This window comes from Piliocolobus tephrosceles, chromosome 6 (genome assembly GCF_002776525.5).
Source record: "Piliocolobus tephrosceles isolate RC106 chromosome 6, ASM277652v3, whole genome shotgun sequence".
In the NCBI taxonomy this organism is placed as follows: Eukaryota; Metazoa; Chordata; class Mammalia; order Primates; family Cercopithecidae; genus Piliocolobus; species Piliocolobus tephrosceles.
In genome coordinates, this window is record NC_045439.1 from 93,825,001 (window position 1) to 93,849,004 (window position 24,004).

A 24,004-nucleotide genomic window follows, 5' to 3' on the forward strand; every position below is an offset into this window, starting at 1 on the left:
AGAAAAGCAAGCCAGGATTTTGAATGTTGATTTGTAGCACAAAAGTGACTAATAACAATTCTGAAATAGTCTAATTAAGATGAGTGCGTTATAAAGCAATAATCATGTCTTGATGAGTTCAGAATGTTGTAAACATCTGCTTTATGTTTCTGAAGAATGGAACTAGAATGGATTCCAAAGGATATACATTTTAAGAGTTTTCCGTTTTGATTTACATGAGTGCTTTTTGTCCTGTAATTAGAATATTTTCGTTTAATTTCATTTTAGAAGTTTTCATTTATCTTTAGATAATGGTGCTATAATTTTACTATGTCGTGGAGTTCTAAGATGGGTGGAAAAACCCAAGGGCCTTGATATTGGAAGTTTTCTTACACACTATAATTAGCTTTTTTAGTTCATAAATAATTCCTCTGAGATTTATTTCCATAGATGTTTAATGAGCTTTGTTAAGCCTTATTCAAATGGGTTCATGGAGAACCACAAGAATATTTCTCATAAAGCTGCATTCATTCATTGAATTATAGACAGAATTATTTAAAATTGTCCTGAAATGAAAGCTAAAATTGTCCCCAAACTAAAACTATAGGCCCCAAATGCCCATGAGGGTGGTATAGGCCCCCCCCAAGGGCATTTGGCAGTGTCTGGAGACATTTTTGGTGGTCACAACTGGAGGGGAGCGTGTAACTGGCATATGGTTTGTAGCAGTCAGGGATGCTGACCAGACGTCATACATTGCACAGAACAGCCCCCCCACCACAAGCATTATCCAGCCAAAATGTCAGTAGTGCCAAAGTTGAGAAAACCTGACCTAGGTGACAAGAGATGCAAAATACAAGTTTCAGTATTAATCTATGAAATGTGCTTGGAATTGTTCCCTTTGTGGTTTTGCTGTGCTGAACCTGAGACAGTCACCTAGCTTCCTGGGTTGCATGAGCCTTTTGAGCAGAGTCTTCAGGGAGTAGAGGACATCTCTACTTCGGGTTAAAGCAGGTTTTATTTTCCAAATAAGCAAGATGTGAATTTACTCATATAGTTCCAGCATCTTGTTTTTAGAGTGAATGGGGCCTGGTGCACTGGCTCACACCTATAATTCCAGCACTTTGGGAGGCCGAGGCAGGTGGATCATCTAAGGTCAGGAGTTAGAGACCAGGCTGGCCAACATGGCGAAACCTGTCTCTACTAAAAATACAAAAAAAAAAAAAGCTAGGTTGTGGTGGTGCGTGCCTGTAATACCAACTACTCGGGAGGCTGAGGCACAAGAATCACTTGAACCTGGGAGGCAGAGGTTGCAGTGAGTCGAGATTGTGCCACTTCACTCTGCCCTGGGCAATAGAGCAAAATAAATAAATAAATAAATAAAAATTTTAACAAAAGGAATAGCATTTTGAGGGGTATAATCCAAAATAAGAACCTTCCTCCCTTTTAAACATTTTCTGTAAAATGATATTTATAGAATCAAGATTGTGAAATATTTCACAGGTTTAATACTGGTGCTATTGGGAATGTAGCAATAATTGGTTCATCCGTGAGCTGATGTTCAGAGGGTTGCAGCCAAATTTGAGATGCTGGACAACATTTTAGGTGTACTACAAACTAAGTTAATGGTGCCTTTTAGAATTTTGTTTTGACAATGTGTAATGTAAATTCAACCATCACTCACTTTTATCCTTTAACTTACATTCAAGGTAACTATATAATTATGTATATAGGTATACTTATATAGATGTAAACTGTTCATGTATTTAATACATTTGTATGTGTATATACAAGTAGAAACTCTGTAACCAAAAAGTGAAATAATTTCTGTCATTAGAACAGTGTTACTTGATTTTTTTTTCCATTAACCTCCACACCTAAGGAGATTTTAGATATTGTTTCCTAATTGTGCCTCTCCAATGAAATTTTAGTATCACACCATTGCGATACAGGTTTATGTATGTATGTACATCTGTATTTATACATAGAGTAATTCTTTCACCCCCCCAAGACCAATTTTTATTCATTTGGAGATGATAGTATCACCCTTGAGAATGCATGCATTATTAAAGTGAGACAGTGTAATCACATGGAGTTCTTTTTATTATACTGTACAGTTTACAAGAGCAAAACCTTTTCTCCCACATCTCCTGTTTTTTGGTAGCCTCTTGAATGGATTAGGTAATGCTGTTGCTGTTTACTGTACACCTCAGTTATGAACAGCCCTATTCCACATCACCTGAAAATGCCTAGCTGCAGCTGTGTTCAAACCCGTTCTAGTCCAAAATAAATGGTAGAGGACAGTCAAATCATGAAAACTTTAACCTGCATTTAAGCAGGGTCACTCGTTTTTTTGTTTTGTTTTTTGAGGCAGAGTCTTGCTGTGTTTCCCAGGCTGCAACCCCTACCTCCCAGGTTCAAGTGATTCTCCTGCCTCAGCCTCCTGAGTAGCTGGGACTACAGGTGCATGCCAACACACCTGGCTAATTGTTGTATTTTTGGTAGAGACAGGGTTTCACGATGTTGGCCAGGCTGGTCTTGAACTCCTGACCTCAGGTGATCTGCCCACCTTGGCCTCCCAGAATGCTAGGATTATAGGCATGAGCCACTGCGCCCAGTCTGTGTTTTAATAACATTTTTACTGGGATGTAACTGACATACCATAAAATTAACTTATAGATTGTACAGTTGAGTGGCTTTTAGTATATTCACAGAGTTGTGCAGCTATCAGTACTATCTAATTTTAGAACATTTTCATCACTTCAAAAAGAAACCATGGTCAAAATTTTAAACTTCTGTGCTTCAAAGGATACCATCGAGAAAGCGAAGATAACCCAAGGATAGGAGAAAGTGTATGCAAATCATGTATCTGGTAATGCACGTGTATCTAGAATATATAAGGGTCTTGTATAACTCAATACGAAAAAGGCAAACAACCCAATTTAAAAATAGGCAAAAGATCTGAAGAGACATGTCTCCAGGGAAGTCATACAAATGGCCAATAAACACATGAAAAGATGCTGAGCACCATTCGCCATCAGGGGAATGCAAATCAAAACCATAATGAGATCCCACCCACAGTCACTAGGATGGCTGTAATCAAAAAGACAGACAATAACAAGTGTTGAGGATGTGGAGAAATTGGAACCCTCATATGCTGCTGGTGAGAATGTAAAATGATACAGCTGCTTTGGAAAAGTTTGGCGGTTTGTTAAAAAGTTAAACAAGAGTTACTGTGCAATCCAGTAGTCTCTTCTTAGGACTATACCCAAGAGAAATGAAAACATATGTCTACCATATTCTTGTACATGTGCCTTTTGGGGAAGATGAAGATGTTCCAAAATTAGATTGTGATGATGGTTGCATAACTCTGTGAATATGCTAAAAGTCGTTGAATTGTACACTTTTAACAGGTGAGTTATATATGTGTGAATCGTATCTCAATAAAGCTGTTTTTCTCAAAGATGGAAACAAACCAAACAAGAACACACTCTCTCCAACTACTACCCACTAGCAGTCACTTCTTATCCATACCCCACTCTCCACAGCCCCAGGTAACTACTAATCTGGTTTCTGCCTTTATCAATTGGACTGTTCTTGACATTTCATGTAAATGGAATCATACAATCCATGACTTTGGTGCCTGACTTCTCTCACTTAGTACATATATTTTCAAAGATCATCCATGTTGCACCGTGTATTAGTATTTCATTACTTTTTATTGTTCAATAGTACCCAATTGAGTGGATATATCACATTTTGTTTATCTGTTCATCAGTTGATGGATGTTGGGGTTGTTTCTACTTTTTGGCTATTGTGAATAATGCTGCTATGAACATTCATATACAAGTTTTTGTGGACATATGTTTTTGGTTATTTTGGGTATATACCTAGGAGTGAATTTCTGGGTCATATAGTAACTCTATGTTTAACTTTTTGAGGAACTGCCAGAATGTTTTCCAAAGTGGCTGTACCATTTGACAATCCCACCAGCAACCAATTTTGAAGTGCAAACTGATCATATACTCCTTAAAATGAATTTCCCAAGTCTTCAGCTAGATTCTCCCTTCCTTCTCCCCAATGCAGGCCACATAGTCCCTTGATTGGCAGATTAGAGGTTTAAACCCTTAATTGTAAGGCTATTTTATCCCTCCTCCAGATGCTCTTGCACGCGCATGTGCACACACACACACTTCCCAGTTTCAAGACTCTCGTGAATCATACAAATTCTACCCAGCAGCTCTTCCCAGAAACCTCACTGACAAAGCTGCTTTGAGGGCTTTTTCTGTTTAATAATAGATTATATTCTTCAGGACTGTATCTCCTTTGAGGAACTCATCTTAAAAATATATGTGAAGCTTTGTGGGTGGTGGTGGTGGTGGTGGTGGTGGTGGTGGTGGTGGTGGTGGTGGTGGTGGTGGTGGTGGTGGTGTTGTTTTGAGAGGGAGTCTTGCTCTGTCGCCCAGGCCAGAGTGCAGTGGCATGATCTCGGCTCACTGCACTCTCGGCCTCCCGGGTTTAAGTGATGCTTCTGCCTCAGCCTCCTGAGTAGCTGGGACTACAGGCGTGCGCCAACACGCCTGGCTAAGTTTTGTATTTTTAGTAGAAACAGGGTTTCACCATATTGGCCAGGCTGGCCTTGAACTCCTGACCTCGTGATCCACCCGCCTTGGCCTCCCAAAGTGCTGGGATTACAGGCATGAACCACCACACCCAGACAAAGCTTTGTTTTTAGTACTAGAACTTTGTTAGACATGTACCTCTCTATTTTCAATTTCAGCTACATTTTTGTACACTCTGTACCCCCACATAAAACATGGCACCATAACATGCAAGGGGCGTTGATGCAAGCCTTGTTCAGCGTGTGTCTGTCTGACAGTCATGTAATTCAGTGAGTGATGTCAGGGAATCATCCTCAGTATAGTTAGCTATTACATGTTCTCAAATCTTATTTGTATTTTCAGCTTCTACCGTATCTGTGGGTGGGGGAAAATAAATTTTATATGTAGATTATTCTCAGTTGAGGTCATTCTCCCTTTTACTTGTTCCAAGACAGCTTCTGTATACTTTCCAGGGTTGCTGCTTTGGTCAACTTAGAAATTTGGTGAAAATATGTTTACCCTTTCTATGACCTTAATAACAGTGCAGGATAATTCATTCTAAACCATAATCTTTTCTTATAAAAAGTTCTGATGTTTAAGCTCATTCTTGAATGTGGAATATCTGTGTAATGTGTTCACGGTCTCCAAGTGAAGGGCTGGCTGCTTATCTTTCCAGAGTACAATGTACACCTCTGGGCCTGGGACACGGTGGGCACATATTGCTCAATAAATGCTGCCGAATGGAGGCATATGTTTTGTGTGAAATATGATGAATGTTTCACGCATCACTTATATGCTCCACATACCTGTGTTCTTCTCTTTTTCAGGCTATCAGCTGTACTCTGAACTGTAGTTGCCAAAGTTTCAAACCCGGGAAAATAAACCACCGTCAGTGTGACCAATGCAAGCATGGATGGGTGGCCCACGGTAACTTTGTTTTTCACCCTCTCTTGGCCTGTAGTGTTATAGAGTTATTCAGGAAGTGATTTCGTATCTTAAGAATGACAACTAACGAGTAAACTAGTAAGTTACTAGCATGTCCCAGGTAACAGGCTAAGATTCAAAGAGTCTTGAATCTTAACTACTCTATATGGGAAGTGTCTTATTAACCTCAGTCTAAAGATGTAGAAACTAATGCTTCAGTGCTATCCTTCTATAATGATAGAAATGTTCTGTTCTATCTGATACAGCCTCTAGGCTAGGGTTGCCAGATAACATACAGAATGCTCAGTTAAATTTGAATTTCAGATAAACAACGATCATATTTTAACCTAGGTATATTCCAATGAATATTTTTAGTATATGTATATCCCACCCATTCATTGTTTATCTCAAATTTACATTTGGATTTAACTGGGCATCTTTTTTTATTTGCCAAATCTGACAACTCTACAGTAGTCACTTGTGGCTACTGAGTACTTGAAATGGGACTAGTGTAACTGAGGAATGGAGTTTTAAATTTTATTTAATTTTAATTTAATCTAAATGTAAATAGCCATATGTGAATGATGGCTATTACACTGGACAGCATGGCCTTCAGGAGGTTAACTTGTCAAGCCCCACAACTGGAAAATATAAAGCCCCACAACTAATACTCAAACCCAGATCTCTCAGATTCCCAAACCCAGATTCTTTACGCCCAGACTCTATGCTTCCTGATTATCCATCCTCTTGATTATGCACCTGCCACCTCAGTTTTTACCCCTTTTCCTTATTCCTTCCTTGTTGGTGACTGTTTCTCTCCTTAGCGAGGCCACAAGAAAGGGAGAAAAGTCCCAGGCTAGTTCATTTATTTCAGAAGTTCCTGTAAATAATTTGAAGCTTCATAGCTATTAAGGTATTTAATCATTTGTATATTCATGCATTTTCTGTGGAACAAATAACCGAGAATTAGTCCTAACCTACTTTTTTTGCAGTGTTTCTCTTACAATTAGAACTTTTCTAAATGACATTTCCTCAATTTGATTTTTCAGCTCTAAGTAAGCTCAGGATCCCCTCCATGTATCCAACAAGCCAGGTGGAGATTGTCCAGTCCAATGTGGTGTTTGATATTAGCAGCCTCATGCTCTATGGGACTCAGGCCATCCCCGTTCGCCTAAAAATCCTACTGGACCGGCTCTTCAGTGTGTTGAAGCAAGATGAGGTTCTCCAGATCCTCCATGCCTTGGACTGGACACTTCAGGATTACATCCGTGGATACGTGCTGCAGGTACAGTAACCATGACCATTGTCGTCCTGCGGTGTTTTCTGTGCCGATGTAACTGACGTAACCCAGTTACCTCCCAATGCTACAGCCCTTGGTGACCATCTTTTCCTTTAATACTTCTTTTCTAATGGCCTAAGCCCCTACCTCATGTTCTTGGGGGAAGTCCAAGGTATCTGTGAAGCTTTAGGAGCATTACATATTCTCTGATTTGGCTTTTACTAAACTACCTTTTCAACAATAAACCATTTGCCCCATTTCAGGGGCTGCCTCCATGTCTTTCATTAGTCCCAGACTACTTACTGACACAAGATGCTGTCTGTATCAGATTTTACTGAGAGTTTGGAATTGAGAAAGGGAACTTAAAGAATCACAAAGCAAACAACTTATAATTTCATAGCACACCTTCCTGTGCTTTAAAGCCTTCTGCCATCTCACTGATGTTCTTCCTTCCTAGGCTCTATTTTTTATGGTATTTCTGTGTTCATGTATGCATTTGCTCATTCTCAATCTCTCTCTCTCTCTCTATGTGTGTGTGTGTGTGTGTGTGTGTGTGTGTGTATATACACCTCCCTCCCTCTTTCCTTCCCTCCCTCCCCACACCCCAGTTTTCTTTTGGCATCTTCATACATTCTCTTCTTTTCTCCAACATTCCAAGCCCTTCATCCTCTCTGTTCTCTTTATTTTACAGAGTAGTTTACCACTGTTCCCAGATCATGCTGTGTGTAGGCTTCATGTTTCATTTCCAGAGAGGCTGTCAGGGTGTTTTTAGAAGCAAAGAACATGTTTTCTGAGATGAAGCATCATTCCTTTAAGATATGAAACAGCTACAGCATTGTATTTTCTTGCCATTACACTAGAAAATGTTAAAGTTTGGTAAAGATTTCAATGAAATGGGAGGCGAACATATTTCCAAGACCAGCATAGATGTCAGTCTTACTAAGGTAGGCCATGTAATTAAAATGAACACTAAAAACAATTTTATAGACCTAGATCCTTTCCCAATAATCTTAAGCATTAGGCATGTTATCCCCATTTTCCAGTCGAAAAACCAGAGGCTCAGAGTGCCTCAAAATCGTGCTGAAAGTCATTTCACTAGTATGTGGCAGACCCAGAATTTGTACTCACTTCTTTTTAACTCAAATGACCATAATCTTTCCCTGTAAAAACGTTTGCTCACCTCTAGTGCAGGACCCCCAGCAGACTAGAAACAACCGTTTATGTAGAGTAGCATTATGATCTTACGTTATGACATAGATCAATATTTAATGATCCTAATAATCTTGCTTTCTAGTGTTAGGATTAAAAATATGGAATCAATTACCTTGAACCTCTAGTGCATGAAAAATTTATGATGTTACATTCTTTATCATCTTCAAAACTCTTATAAGCACTGTGAAAAATCTCAGTAGGCCATCAAATACATGTTCTGTGATAAAATATTTATTGTAGTTTTGGGGAAAGTTAGGCCTTGCTAGAGTTTGAAAGATCTCCAACACTCCAGTGTAATTACAGCTGTGCTTTGTGAACGTGCGCAATAGATCAATACAAGTTCATTTGTTCTCTGATGTTAGTTGCTTAGGAAGATTATTAAACTTGCAGCAAATGAATACTTGAGCTGTATCTCAGCTTGATTGTTCCATCTATCCTCTTTAGATAAAGAAGTTACTATTGTTCAAATGATACATATTTTAATTTTAGTAGGGAGAATTATTACATCTAATGCAAAACAAGCAATTGGTCTGAAATGAGGTGAAAAATAATCACTACATTTCCCTGACTTCAGCTTGAGTAATGTGATTTTATTTGTCTCTTTTGCACCAATTGAAGGAGTACTGCTAATATTTGTGCAGCTTATGGTCTGCACAAAGCTTCTGACCTGGGAGAGTAGGGTAAGCAGGGACTAAATTCCCCAAAACCCTGCATTCATCTTTTCTTATATGCACAAAAGTATCCCATAGTCTAGTGGACTACATTTTTAGAGGAAAGGGTAAAGAGTTGTAAATTAATCACATTTCTAACATCTGGTTTGGGTTTAGGATGCATCAGGAAAGGTGTTGGATCACTGGAGCATCATGACCAGTGAGGAAGAAGTGGCCACCTTGCAGCAGTTCCTTCGTTTTGGAGAGACCAAATCTATAGTTGAACTCATGGCAATTCAAGAGAAAGAAGAGCAATCCATTATCATACCACCTTCCACAGCAAACATAGATATCAGGGCTTTCATTGAGAGCTGCAGTCACAGGAATTCTAGCCTCCCCACTCCTGTGGACAAAGGAAACCCCAGCAGTATACACCCCTTTGAGAACCTCATAAGCAACATGACTTTCATGCTGCCTTTCCAGTTCTTCAACCCTCTGCCTCCTGCACTGATAGGGTCACTGCCCGAACAATATATGTTGGAGCAGGGTCATGACCAAAGTCAGGACCCCAGACGGGAAGTCCATGGGTCCTTCCCTAACAGCAGCTTCTTAACTTCCAGTTCCACACCATTTCAGGTTGAGAAAGATCAGTGTTTAAACTGTCCAGATGCTATTACTAAAAAAGAAGACAGCACCCATTTAAGTGACTCCAGGTCATATAACATTGTCACTAACTTTGAAAGGACACAGTTATCCCCTGAGGCCAAAGTGAAGCCTGAGAGGAATAGCCTTGGTACAAAGAAGGGCCGAGTGTTCTGCACTGCGTGTGAGAAGACGTTCTATGACAAAGGCACCCTCAAAATCCACTACAATGCTGTCCACCTGAAGATCAAGCATAAGTGCACCATCGAAGGGTGTAACATGGTGTTCAGCTCCCTAAGGAGCCGGAATCGCCATAGCGCCAACCCCAACCCTCGGCTGCACATGCCAATGAACAGAAATAACCGAGACAAAGACCTCAGGAACAGCCTGAACCTGGCCAGCTCTGAGAAGTACAAGTGCCCAGGTTTCACAGTGACGTCCCCAGACTGTCGGCCTCCTCCCAGCTACCCTGGTTCAGGAGAGGATTCCAAAGGCCAGCCAGCCTTCCCAAACATTGGGCAAAATGGTGTGCTTTTTCCCAACCTAAAGACAGTCCAGCCAGTCCTTCCTTTCTACCGCAGTCCAGCCACACCTGCCGAGGTAGCAAACACGCCTGGGATACTGCCTTCCCTCCCGCTGTTGTCCTCTTCAACCCCAGAACAGCTCGTTTCAAATGAAATGCCATTTGATGCCCTTCCCAAGAAGAAATCCAGGAAGTCCAGTATGCCTATCAAAATAGAGAAAGAAGCTGTGGAAATAGCTAATGAGAAAAGACATAACCTCAGCTCAGATGAAGACATGCCCCTACAGGTGGTCAGTGAAGATGAGCAGGAGGCCTGCAGTCCTCAGTCACACAGAGTATCTGAGGAGCAGCACGTACAGTCAGGAAGCTTAGGGAAGTCTCTCCCTGAAGAAGAGAGGCCCTGCCATCGTGAATCAGTGATTGAGTCCAGTGGAGCCATCAGCCGAACCCCTGAGCAGGCCACACACAATTCAGAGAGGGATACTGAGCAGACACCACCGTTGATCATGGTGCCAAGGGAGGTCAAGGATAGTGGCCATGAACACTACTTCACACCTGGGATGGAGCCCCAAGTTCCTTTTTCTGACTACATGGAACTGCAGCAGCGCCTGCTGACCGGGGGACTCTTCAGTGCTTTGTCCAACAGGGGAATGGCTTTTCCTTGTCTTGAAGATTCTAAAGAACTGGAGCACATGGGTCAACATGCATTAGCAAGGCAGATAGAAGAAAATCGCTTCCAGTGTGACATCTGCAAGAAGACCTTTAAAAATGCTTGCAGTGTGAAAATGCATCATAAGAATATGCACGTCAAAGAAATGCACACATGCACAGTAGAGGGCTGTAATGCTACCTTTCCCTCCCGCAGGAGCAGAGACAGGTAAGGCATCTGTAGGCAATCATTTTTTCTAAGGCAGTGGCTCTTAAAGTTTAACATGCATCAGAATCACCTGGAGAATTGTTAAAACACAGACTTATGGGCCCCACCCTAGAATTTCCACTTCATTAGGTCTAGGGTGAGGCCTGAGAGTTGGCATTTTAAACAAGTCCCCAGATGATGCTGATGTTACTATTCTGGGAGCCACAGTTTGAGAAACAGTGTTGTATGAATTTTCATATTTCAGCATTCATGAATGCAAGTTCCCAGATGATGCTGGTGTTACTCTTCTGGGGGCTACAGTTTATCTGACAAACTATTCTATGAATTTTCATATTTCAACATTCATGAATTTTTACTTCCAAAAACCTAACCTAATTTGGCTGCAAAACCTGACCTGAAAGTGATGTGAGGTTATTTGTAATCTTCTTTAATCTCCTTTTGTGTGGATTTATAAATATATATATAGTACAGATAGTAATAGATTTATTATAAGGCATTAACAATGTTTCATTATATGCATCATTCTGCCTGTCTGAAGTCTGAGAAATTCTGAACTCAGAAACATATCCGGCCCCAAGGGTGTGGGATAAGAAATCATGAACTACGGCTGGGCGCGGTGGCTCATGCCTGTAATCTCAGCACTTTAGGAGGCCAAGGCAGGCAGATCACGAGGTCAAGAGATCAAGACCATCCTGGCCAACATGGTGAAACCCCGTCTCTACTAAAAAATACAAAAATTAGCTGGGCGTGGTGGTGTGTGCCTGTAGTCATGTTCCAGCCACTGGGGAGGCTGAGGCAGGAGAAACACTTGAACCCAAGAGGCGGAGATTGCAGTGAGCTGAGATCCCGCCACTGCACTCCAGCCTAGTGACAGAGCGAGTACTCCATCTCAAACAAAAGAAAAAAAAAAAATCATGAACTAGTTGTCACATTAGCAGGTTGAGTAAAGCGTAAATAACTATTTGAATAAGAGTGAGAAGGGAGCTTTTTAAATTACCACGATAGCATCCCAAAACTTGACTCATTTTCATTTGATAATATGAAATCCATAGAATAAAATATTTTCCTTTATTTCTAGTTACCCAGCTACATTTGAAAGGAAGAATCACTGCTTGATTGAAGGTTTTTTAATTATTAAGATAATAAAGGTGATTGGCAGGGTGTTTCAGGGACTATGATTTCTGGTTGAAAGATCCTGAGTTTTCATGGCACACATAGAGGCAAACTGTTTACAGAGACCCCCGCTATAGAGCGTATGTCATCATTGTGGGGATAGCACTGGTGTTACTGTCTTGCTTGTGCTTTTCTTCATGAACTTGAGTCACTTAACCACTCTTCAGGTCACCTTCCTCCCCAGCCTATAAATTGGAAGAGTAAGCATACCAAAAGATGGCCCCAGGAGGCTTATGGAAAAGATCAGCTGCCTATCGATGAAATGGAATATGATAAATGCTAAATGGTACACTGAATATTAAAATGCTACATTTGCAGAAACAAGCTTGACTTGAAGCAGTTCAGCACCACCACTTGTTCCAAGTTTTAATGCCCAATTTGTTAAGAGGGTGAAAATGTACAGACTCCCACACACATTCCTGGACAGGGCTCATAAGAACATACTCATTGTCTTTAGCAAAGAGGATAGAGCACAGGAGATATTAGTTAAATGTTTATATTAAATCAGTATATCTACTGATAGGATGTTGAACCAAACCACCAAGGTACCCTAATTAGTGAACCAGTCCTTCTCCTTCAGCCTCCAAGAGGAGGAGTGTTTGTTCGTGAACAAGCTGTTGTTATAAAGAGACAGTCATGTTGGTCATATTATCTTTGATATTTATGATACTGTTCTATCCTACAATATCTACTAAATTAGAAGGCATATTGGATTCAAGATACTTTTTAATTTGATACTTATTTTTTCATAGATTTAATATTTCCTTATGTTCTGACCTATTTGTACTAATAGATCCAAGCCTTCCCCACCACAACAGGAAAGCATCTTGCATTATAAATTAAAACCACGAATTAGTCTAGAGTTTGAAATGCATTTTACCTAGAATCTATGATTTAAGTTACAGTATTTTAAATTTGACTTTGTGGGCAGGTCCAGAGCTAACACCATTTCTCTCAGTCAGAGATTGAGAACCACATTCCTGTAGGGACACCTAAGTTCTCTTTGAGCCACTGCTACTGCCAGCAACAGTTACCAAGACCCATCAGGAATGGACTGGGACAGCACCCTGGATGCCTATTTACCCAGTGAATATTAAGAACTGTCTATGTTAGGTGTTGGGGACATAATCCCTGCCCACAGAGGCCTTCTGTAGTGGGGGAGAAGGCCTTCTGGTACAGGCCTACCTGTACCAGAAACAGGTAATTACAGTTGAATGTGATTACTTCTGCAGTGAAGGAAATGTAGGCTGTTGTGGGCACATGGGAGGGCACCTTGAGAAGTTAAGGAAAGCTTCCTGGAAGAAGGGATATGTCTACACCAGTAACTCTAAAACGTTGTGGTCTTATAACCCCTTTACAAATACTTAAAACCTAAGGTTACTCAAGAGCTTTTCTTTATTTGGGTTATATCTATGAAAATTTATCATTAGAAATTAAACATTTTTTAATTGTAAAACTTTATATATTAACATGTTTATGAAAAAAAACTACATTTTCCAAAGCAAACATTTAGTGAGATGAGTGACTTTGTTTTACGTTTTTGTAAATCTCATTAATGTCTGACTTCATAGAAGACAGCTAGAGTCTCATATCTGCTTCTGCATATGTTGTGTTGCAAAATCATGTCAGGTAGCCTCTGAAAAACTCCACTGTTCACTCATGAGACAAGGTGAAAAAGGCAAATAATATCTTAGTATTATGAAACTCTGACTTCAGGAACCCCCTGAAAGGACCTCAGGGATCACTAGGGATGCTCAGAACACATTTTGAGAACCACTGGTCTGAACTAATCAAAATAGAAGCCAAGAGGAAGAGTTGGAGGAGAGATGTAGAGGTTGTAGGGTTGAAGGGAAGAGATGGAGACATGGGCAGTGAGTACAGGATTAGCAGAGTCCTAGAAACCAAAGCCTTGGTACATGATCCAGAGGGTTTTTACAGTTGTTGTAGTTATTGGTCTCAGGGGACATGGCACCTCAGGAAATGTATCTAACCCACTAAGGCTTGAGAGGAGAGAGGGAGCCCACAAGTTGGCCATTAGTATGCATGGAATACTCAGGAGTTGAGTATGAGGCCCAGAGGTTTGCTTTGTTCCAGTAGGGACCGTTCTTTACAAGGTTCCAATAAAAGTGATTGTCTTTCTTTTTAACCACTTGTATTTACTGGAACCTGTATGTCAACCCAGTATCTGGTTTTCTGCCAACACATACCAGCTTCTTCAACCCAGAATGCTGACATAATCACAGGGCAGAGTTGGAGTTAAGAAGGGCTGCTTGCAAAGTGGGTGATCTGGGAGTATAATTCTGATTATGTCCAGAAAACATGTGTAAGGGAATAGAAGATGGAAGTTGAACAGTAGATTTTGTACATTTTATAAAGCTTCCCACACACATGTCTTTGGGGATTTAGAAAGTTCAATTTTTAGTTATTTTGGTGAAGGTGTTTTCCCAACTTGACTCTGCCATAAATTCTGATATGTATTGAGGGAATATTTTCTCTATTTGGAATAATTCTCTCCTCACCTTTAAGATTGTAAGCTCCTTGGTAAGGACTGTTTTTGCTTATCAAAAGTTAGCAGAGGATTTCTGAGGAAGACCAACATTGATTTACAAGTTACTTCCAAATGATAATATGACTAAAAGGTGTGTGTCATAATGGATACTCATTATCTGTCCTTCGAGAGTAATCATTGGGTAGAAGATTGGTGGTATGCTTATTCTGCTGCATTTGCAAAACTTCTGTCTGGTATAGGATAGTGAAACATTACAAATATGAACTCAGCTACATACACACACAATTACAGCCAATCGGATTCTCACCCACACTTGTAGAACTTTCGGGATGAAGTGTATGTCAATGCTCTAGACGAGTACTATCCAATAGAAATATGATGTGAGCCTCATATGAAATTTTAAATATTCTAATAGCCACTGTAAAAAAGAAACCAGATGCAATAAAATTTAATAACATTTAACTTTAGTCAAAATATCCTTTCAACATATGGTACTAGCCATTTTTCAGGTGTTCAGTATCCATATATGGCTAGTGGCTATCACTGGACAGTGCAGCCCCAGAAGGTAATATTTCCTGATTTCATTGAAATAAAGCCCTCTTCTTAGTTCCTTAGAGTTTGTGACCAGTTTTCTCCTGGGATCTCCTGGTTCCAGTGTCCCCGTTAAACTGATCTAGTTGATGTAGTCTAGCCATTCTGGGAGACAGACCAGAAACAGGCAATTACAGTTGAATGTGATGACTTCTGCAATGAGGGAAGTGCTGCTGTGGGTACATGGGAGGGCACCGTGAGAAGTTAATGAAAGCTTCCTGGAAGAAGGGGTATGTCAAACCCATAGCTCTGAAACAGTGAGCTCATGTATAGAAAGTACATAAGGTACAGAAAGTACATCAAACAGATAGTGGAAGTCAGGACTACATATTCTCAGTTTCCAGACTGTCGACTTTCTTGGTGAACACTAACTTCTGACAAGCAGTGAACAACAGTGGGCCTGTATCCACTAGACAGGTGTTACATCCCATGGGGGCCTACCCCCTTATCATCGGTGCTCCCATACCACACGTTTTTCCTGGTATCTACCAAGTCTCTCCACTCAGAATGATGGCTGTTTCTAAAACAACCCAACTCATTACTAACCATCTTTTCACTCTTGTAGACACAGCTCAAACCTAAACCTCCACCAAAAAGCATTGAGCGAAGAAGCACTGGAGAGCAGTGAAGATCATTTCCGTACAGCTTACCTTCTGAAAGATGTGGCTAAGGAAGCCTATCAGGATGTGGCTTTTACACAGCAAGCCTCCCAGACATCTGTCATCTTCAAAGGAGCAAGTCGAATGGGCAGTCTGGTTTACCCAATAACCCAAGTCCACAGTGCCAACCTGGAGAGCTACAACTCTGGCCCCTTGAGCGAGGGCACCATCCTGGATTTGAGCACTACCTCAAGCATGAAGTCAGAGAGTAGCAGCCATTCTTCCTGGGACTCTGACGGGGTGAGTGAGGAAGGCACTGTGCTTATGGAGGACAGTGATGGGAACTGTGAAGGGTCAAGCCTTGTCCCTGGGGAAGATGAGTACCCCATCTGTGTCCTGATGGAGAAGGCTGACCAGAGCCTTGCTAGCCTGCCTTCTGGGTTGCCCATAACCTGTCATCTCTGCCAAAAGACATACAGTAACAAAGGGACCTTTAGGGCCCACTACAAAACTGTGCACCTCCGGCAGCTCCACAAATGCAAAGTACCAGGCTGCAACACCATGTTTTCATCTGTTCGCAGTCGAAACAGACACAGCCAGAATCCCAACCTGCACAAAAGCCTGGCCTCATCTCCAAGTCACCTCCAGTAACAAGATGGCAAACTAAGTATGCTCAGATAAGCTTTTTTCATAATTCAGGAATAAGGTAGTCCATAGAAATGTTTCTGTTTAATATCATTTGGGGTGAGTCAGGCAAAATTATTTGATTTGACTTTATAGTTTTCCACAGCAGAATGAGCAAAAGACAGACCTTGTGGGAAGATGACACTGGGGCAGCCCTTTCTATCATTTTTCTTAGTCCAAGAGGTCTTTCACTGATACAAGGAAAACTTGCAGAAATGCAGTTTTTCCCAGATTTGTTTACATGTTCCCTGGGACAGATCCAGGTCTGCAGATCGACACCAGTGGGCCCAGGACCTGGGGGTGGCTTTAAATGAGGCTTGCAGTGTTAAGGGTCTTGGATAAGAAGTGTCCTGGGGAAGAAGACTCACCAGTCCCAAAGATAGCATTTTCAGTTCCTTCTTCAATTAGTTTGAAATCCAGACCTGAGTTTGGAAGACTGACTTTTTGAGACCATCCCTGTATTTGGAGTGGATAATTGTCCCTCCCCTCAGCCCTGCGCCAAAGGTCTCATATGTTACCCCAGGGAGTTCTCAGAGGATTGAGGTGGCCTCTAACATGTTCCTTGTTAATTCTTGTTCTGTAACTCAAGAAGCTAAGGGGAAAATATCTCATGCACTCAAATAATGGTCTTCAATTTAATTTAAAAATATTTTGATAATATTTAATTTGTGCTTATGTGGTGTTTGGTGTGAGTGCATATATTGCACTGTGTCACCTCTGGATCTCTGCTCAGAAGCAGAACAAGTGATGACCTAAATGTCAAAATCACCACTCATTTTCATTTGGTGAACTTCAAAGTCTGTTATTTTTGGTCACCTGTGGAATGAATGCAAGCATGATTTTGGCAGGAACATTTGTACATATTCTGCCATAGATAATGTGGTTCTGATGGTTGTTGTGTATTTTCTGTATCACTGGATCCCTCAGTCTTCACCCTTTTATAAATGTTTAAGATTAGGATGAACTTTTGAATTTACTTGGTAGGAAAAAAAGTAGGACATTATTGCTATATTGTATGTCTTAATATTTAACTTATTCTGAAATATATTCCACACCATTATATACATTTTCCATTGTAGAAAGGAAGTTTAATCAGTCCTGTGGAATGAAACCATCTCCTGAAATTCAGCATTTACAGTATTCTAAAAGCCTGTGTAGTTACAAGGATGTTGATTTTGTATTCAGAATTCAAGTTAACTATCTTTTAAATTCGTGGTTGATGTAAGTAATAAAAAACATTCTTAAAGTTGAGGGTTATAAGACATATTATTTCTGTGGTCTAAAGGTTTAAAAAAAAGTCAACAACCTGTTACCAATTATTTCAACATTTTTTGTTTTAATAAATGTGACAACTTAAAACTTGTTTCTATTTAAAGTGAGATGTATCTTTCAACTGTTTTGTTACCCAGCTGTTTAATATACCAGTTTTCCCAAAGTGAAAAAATTTGTATACAAATGTTTCTATGATTTAATAAAAATATATGACACACCTTTTGTTTTAAAAGGCAAACATTTGTAAAAATGGTTTTGTCATGTGGGCTGCATTTTGTACAAGTATATATCCTTATGCACACACACAGAGATGCATTATGAATTTGACAGAGCTGAAAACCCTGGAGGGTGGGGGAGAGTCTGGTGGACAGAGAAGAGTGTCAGTAACTACTGACGCGTCAAACAAAAATTGCAGAAATTAATGAGTTCAAAAAGAAACAAAGTGGTTACTTCATTGGGAGGAGGATTTGGGTGTGCTGATCTTTTATCAAGAAAAATATAGCCTGGGCCCGGTGGCTCACGCCCATAATCCCAGCACTTCGGGAGGCCAAGGTGGGCAGATTACCTGAGGTCAGGAGTTCGAGACCAGCCTGGCCAACATGGCGAAACCCTATCTCTACTAAATATACAAAAAATTAGCCAGGCATAGTGGTGCATTCCTGTAATCCCAGCTACTCGGGAGGCTGAGGCATGAAAATCACTTGAACCTGGGAGGCAGAGGTTGCAGTGAGCTGAGTTCATGCCACTACACTTCAGTCTGGTGACAGAGCAAGACTCCATCTCAAAAAAAAAAAATGATTAAAAAAAAAAAAATGCAGTAAAGAGAAGTCTCCAAATGCTCCAAATAGAATGCAGTGAAAAAATTTAAGCCTCTTCTTAAAAATGCAGGCTTTTTTAAAAAACAAATTTTTGTAACTATTAATTTTTTTACCTTTTTTCCTACACTTCCAATATATAAATAAGAGTATGATCCTATCTACCCATCCAGCCACTCTCGCAGTTGATGTTCTTGCTTCATATTTCACTGGGAGAAAAGTTACCAGAGGGAAACTTAACACATCTACCATCATCTGTACTGTTCTCACCCTACTCTAAGCCCTGTCTCCTTTCTGAATGATTGCAGTTGCCTCTTACCTGATCTGTTGTTTCCATTCATACATTGTACAATGGCCAAAATGGTCCTTCTAAGATGTACATCAGATGATGTACATGTGCCTCACCTCAAAACCATCTGGTGGTTTCCCTTAACAGTATAAAATCCAGTCTCCCAAGGCCTACAGCTTTGTCATTTGGAAGCTTCCCACCCCTACTACTTTGCCATCTCCTTTTCCCACTAGTCTTACATTTTAGCTGTTACCAGCTTTATCTTCCTTCTCCCACTGTTCTTCTGAAACCACTTTGCAGGATCCCACCCCACCAACTCTCCACAGTAGCTGGCTTCACTTTCTACTCTTGGATAATTGGGAGAGACCTCCTCCCCCATTGCCCACCACCTCCTTTTCAGTTTGTGTATAATCACACCCATCTTCATATGGTCACATCTGCCTCAACCTTCTGAAAATCCACCTCATGCCCAGTGGGCTGTCACAGTAAGCTGCAAACATCTCTATAAGAGAAAGTTACCAGGATCCCACCACTACCCATTTTGCTGTCACATTTATCATGATCTCCCTGGGCTCAACACCTGTCATTGAGAGATGTGAAATTCCCTGGCTCAGCCTTTCTGGTTTTATCCACTTGCGCCTATAGGGGGCTGTGTTTGGGTCCTCCATGATGCCCACGCCAACAGGGCTAAAGATGTGCATGGATTTTATTAAGATAAATTACTTTGAGATAAAATAGCCAGGCTGGGCGCAGTGGCTCACACCTGTAATCCCAGCACTTTGGGAGGCCGAGGCAGGCGAATCACGAAGTCAGGAGATGAGACCATCCTGACTAACATGGTGAAACCGCATCTCTACTAAAAATACAAAAAATCAACAGGATGTGGTGGTGGGCGCCTGTAGTCCCAGCTACCCGGGAGGCTGAGGCAGGAGAATGGCATGAACCCAGGAGGCAGACACAGAGTGAGAATCTGTCCAAATATATATATATATATGTGTGTGTGTGTGTATAATTACATAATATATAATTATATATAATTTAATATACATATAATTTATATATGATATATATAACATATATATATATAGAGAGAGAGCCAAGCAAAGCTGGGAGAGCCAGCCTGTGCAACACAGGTTTGGCTCTCAGTGAAGGGGAGAGGGAGGTAAAGTCAGGTGAAAGTATCCAAAGCTGACACAGTCTGAGGGAAGTTCAGGAAGGCCATAATGAGCCCTTGAGCCAAGGTCAACAATCAGAGCAGTCCTGCGTCTCTGGGGAATGGGTTCCCTGCAATTATATTCCTGCCATGATCAGTCATTGGCTTTGAGCAGCCCATGGGAAGGGTGCTGCAGAGCAAATGTTAACAGTGGATTTCAGAGTATAGTAGGGGGAGCCCTTGGGCAAATCTTAACCTTTCTAAAGCCCCTATGTGCTGTTCAAGGTGCATTCAAACCTATAGTTAACTTTTCTCTGGACTCAAAAGAAGTCCCTATTCTTTCTGAAGCCTGATGCCCTCACTTCACCCCTTTAGCTGCCTCAAGGGTGTGGTGCCAGCCCTTCTTTCCCATTCATTATCAAACTCATCCTTTCCAGTGGCTCCATCTCTCTAGCCTATGACATTTGCAGATCTTTCTCATCTTAATGTATTAAAAGAAAGAAAAAGACAGCCTTCTGGATCCTGATCACAGATCCCTTCCAGTGATATTATCTCCTCCTTCTACAGCCGAGGACCTTAGAACAGTAGATTTTGCCTCTCCCCTAATCACTGCACTCTTGTTTCTTCCCCTTACCCTTTAGAGCTCCTTACCATTTAGGAAACTAAGGTTCCCAGTGACTTCCTGATGGCCATATCCAAAAGGACACATTTGCTTCTTCGGTGTCCCCTAGTCTTGTTCTTGACCTTTTCCTCTCCTCACTCTCATGCTTTCTCCTAGCTTGTCTCATTCATTCCCATGACGTTACTGTCTGCAGGCTGGTGCCTCCTAAGTCTACCCTCCAGCAGAGTCCTTCCAGAGCTGCACTCCTGACTAGCAAATACCTACTGGATAGCACAGAATAATCCACAGCATCTCCAGCCCGACTTGTCCCAAACTCAGTTTGTCATTTCACCACCAATCAACAATTTTCCTCCTCCTGTTTCCTTGGATTGAAGAATGGTGCCACCACCTACCAGCCAACCCAAAGTAAAAACCCAGGGTCAATACCAGGTACAGTTAAGAGCATGGCTTTTCAGGTCCCCCCCCCCCCCCCCCCCCCCCAACGCTTGGGTCAAACTTTGGCTACTCCACATACTAAATGAGTGGCCTTATCCAAGTCACAGCTTTTTGAGTTTCAGTTTCTTCGTCTGTATAATAGGGAAAACAAACAACACCTGTAATCCCAGCACTTTGGGATGTGGAGGCAGGTGGAACGTTTGAGGCCAGGAGTTCACTGGCCAACATAGTGAAACCCTGTCTCTACTGAAAATACAAAAATTAGCCGGGTGTGGTGGTGCATGACTGTAGTCCCAGCTACTCAGGAGGCTGAGGCACAAGAATCGCTTGAACCCCAGAGGCGGAGGCTGCAGTGAGTCGAGGTCACACTGCTGCACTCCAGCCTGGACAACAGTGTGAGATTCTGTCTCAAAAAACAAAGAAACAAACAAAAACAGTCTCACCCCTCTCCCAAAAATGAAAAGGTATTGATCAGAATTAAAACACCCATATAACAATAACAAAATAGTCTGTACTTTAGTGGTTCATGATGCGGCTCAAATGACAAGGTGTATATGAAGCACTTAATGCCTGGAACATAAGCACTCAACAGATGTTAACTACAAGCATCTTCTTCATCATCATCTTCATCATCATCATTATCATCATCATCATCACTATCCTAGGCTTCTTTTATTTCATTTCCAATAGCCAGCAGTTGCCAAATCCCAACAAGTCTACCTACCAAAAAACACTAAAATTTTACCCCTTTTCATGTGCGTAATCAACATTAGTTCAACAAGACGATCCTCTCCTTTCTCTTCCTTCTCTAAGACTATCTCAGCAGCCTTTTGACTTACTCTCAAATCCATCCTTCGGATGACATCCCCAGGGGGTTCTACAGTAACACAGACCAGGCTATGTCTCCGCTCCTCCAGTTGCTTCTCACTGCCGTCAGGGTAGAACTGCCAACAAGGCCAGGCCTGTCCTTCATGACCGTGCCTGGCCTCGGCAGGCTGACCCCAGCCCTTGCTCAACAGTCCCAGAGCTGGTCAGCTGCCTATGGCCATGCGTGTATTGCTGGCTCTGTGGGAGCTGCCTTTCCAGTCTCTGACTCACTAACCCTTGAGCCTCCCCTTGAGCCTTCGCTCAGGTATCATCATTTCCAGGAAGCCTCTTTTCACTCCTTCCTCCATAGTGCTGGGCCAGCCTATGGCACCGTGTGGTCAAGGTTTGCTTACAGACTTGCTTTACCACCGCCCCCCAACCTCATTTGCAGTCCTACTGTCAGCACTCCCCCGTCAACAAAAGGCTTTACCCGTGGCCTCCGGTTTTCAATCAACAGATCTATTGAGAACCCACCTACTATGTGCCTAGCACTGTTGAATCTATGGTGGTAAGTATAATATACACTGTCCCTGCCTTTGTCCACAGGGCTCTGAAAATGTATTTACATCCTACCCTAGCAAGGGTCCAAGAATATTTGGGCACAGATATGGCAGATTGTCTATTTTAGGTTATCTTTTTCCTGAGTGACCTAATTCACTCACATCCTGATTTTGCCTGATTTCTTAAAATCTTTCTCTATTAGGAAAGTTTATAAACCATTGATTCTTTTTTTCCTTTATGATAAAATTTGCATAACATAAAATTTACCATTTTAACCATTTTAAAGTGCACAGTTCAGTGGCATTTAGTCCATTCACAATGTTGTGCAACCATCACCTCTATCTAGTTAAAAAATATTCCATCACCCCAAAATAAAACCCTGTACCCATTAAGCAGTTTTCCCTTCACAGCAGCCCCTAGCAACCACTAATCTACTTTCTGCTTCTATGGATTTGCTTATTCTTGATATTTCCTGTAAGTGGAATCATACAATAGCCTTTTGCAAGTAACTGGCTTCTTTTACTTAGTATAATGTTTTCAAGCTTCATTCCAGTTGTAAATATATCATTCCTTCTTATTGCTAAATAGTATTTCATCGTGTAGATATGACATATCCATTTTAATTTGTTTATCCATTCATCAGCCAGTGGACATTGAATTGTTTCCATTTTTGGCTATTATGAATAATGCTGCTATGAACATTCATGTATAAGTTTTTGTGTGGACATATGTTTTCAATTCACTTGGGTATATACCTAGGTGTGGAATTGCTGGATCATATGGTAACTGTGTATTTAACTTTTTGAGAAACTGCCAGACTGTTTTCCTAAGGTCACTGATTCTTAAACATAGCTATACATTGGAATCACCTGGACAACTTTTAGAACGTGCTGTTTCTTAGGTCCCACCCACGGAGGTTCTGATGTAATTGGTCTACTCTGTGGCCTGGGCAGGGGGAGTTTCAAAGTTCCCCAGGTGATTCTCCCCAGCCTGGGTTGAGAATTTCTGATACAGACGAAAGGGACTCAGAGGTGTTGTATTCGTCGTAATTCTTTAATCTGCCCTTTGAAGTCAGTGTTTTTAGATCCGTTTGATTGTGAGTATTTTCTGGGACACTTAATAAAAATACATATTCTGGGCAGGTGCAGTGGCTCATGCATGTAATCCCAGCACTTTGGGAGGCCAAGGCTGGAGGATTACTTGAGCCCAGGAGTCTGAGACCACCCAGGGCAACATAGCAAGACCTCATCTCTACAAATAATAAGCAAAATTAGCTGGGCATGGTGGCACATGCCCGTAGTCCCAGCCACTCAGGAGGCTGAGGTAGGAGAATCACTTGAGCCTGGGAGGTTAAGGCTGCAGTGAGCCATGATCACACCACTGCACTCCAGCCTGGGCAACAGAGTGAGACCCTGACTCGGAAAAAAAAAAAAAAAATCCTAGGCCCATCTTCTGGAAATGTCCTATCTAGAGGGTCTCAGAAGGGGACTGGGAATCTGAAGGTTCAACATACACTTCAGGTGTATTTTATGATCTGGCAAATTTCGAAGCAGTATCTTAGATCCTTCTTGTTTCTTAAAATGTGGGCCCTGAACACTCCTCCAATTGAACAGTATCATCAATATCACCTGGAGCTTGTAACCAATGCAAATTTTAACAATGACTAAATCAGAACCTGCATTTTAACAATTCTGCAGTGACTGTAAGCACATTAATAACTTAGAAGTACAGTGTTAGACTACCAGCCTCAAGCAGTATAGTCCCCAAACAAGCAGTTGCCATACTTGAGCGTGCCTTAGATTCTCCAAAA

At 41.3% G+C, this 24,004-nt stretch overlaps 1 protein-coding gene across 2 annotated transcripts in view; it reads left to right on the top strand.

Annotated features, from left to right (window-relative positions):
- Positions 1-17,750, top strand: part of BNC1 (basonuclin 1) — a 28,923-nt gene extending 11,173 nt beyond the window's left edge. For both annotated transcript variants that reach the window (XM_023194289.2, XM_023194290.2), the window contains exons 2-5: positions 5,405-5,504; positions 6,551-6,786; positions 8,820-10,684; positions 15,523-17,750. In XM_023194289.2, the coding sequence (XP_023050057.1) occupies positions 5,405-5,504; positions 6,551-6,786; positions 8,820-10,684; positions 15,523-16,207 (2,886 nt within the window). In that variant the 3' untranslated portion in view covers positions 16,208-17,750. The remainder of the gene's footprint in view (positions 1-5,404; positions 5,505-6,550; positions 6,787-8,819; positions 10,685-15,522) is intronic.
- The last annotated feature ends 6,254 nt before the right edge of the window (positions 17,751-24,004 follow it).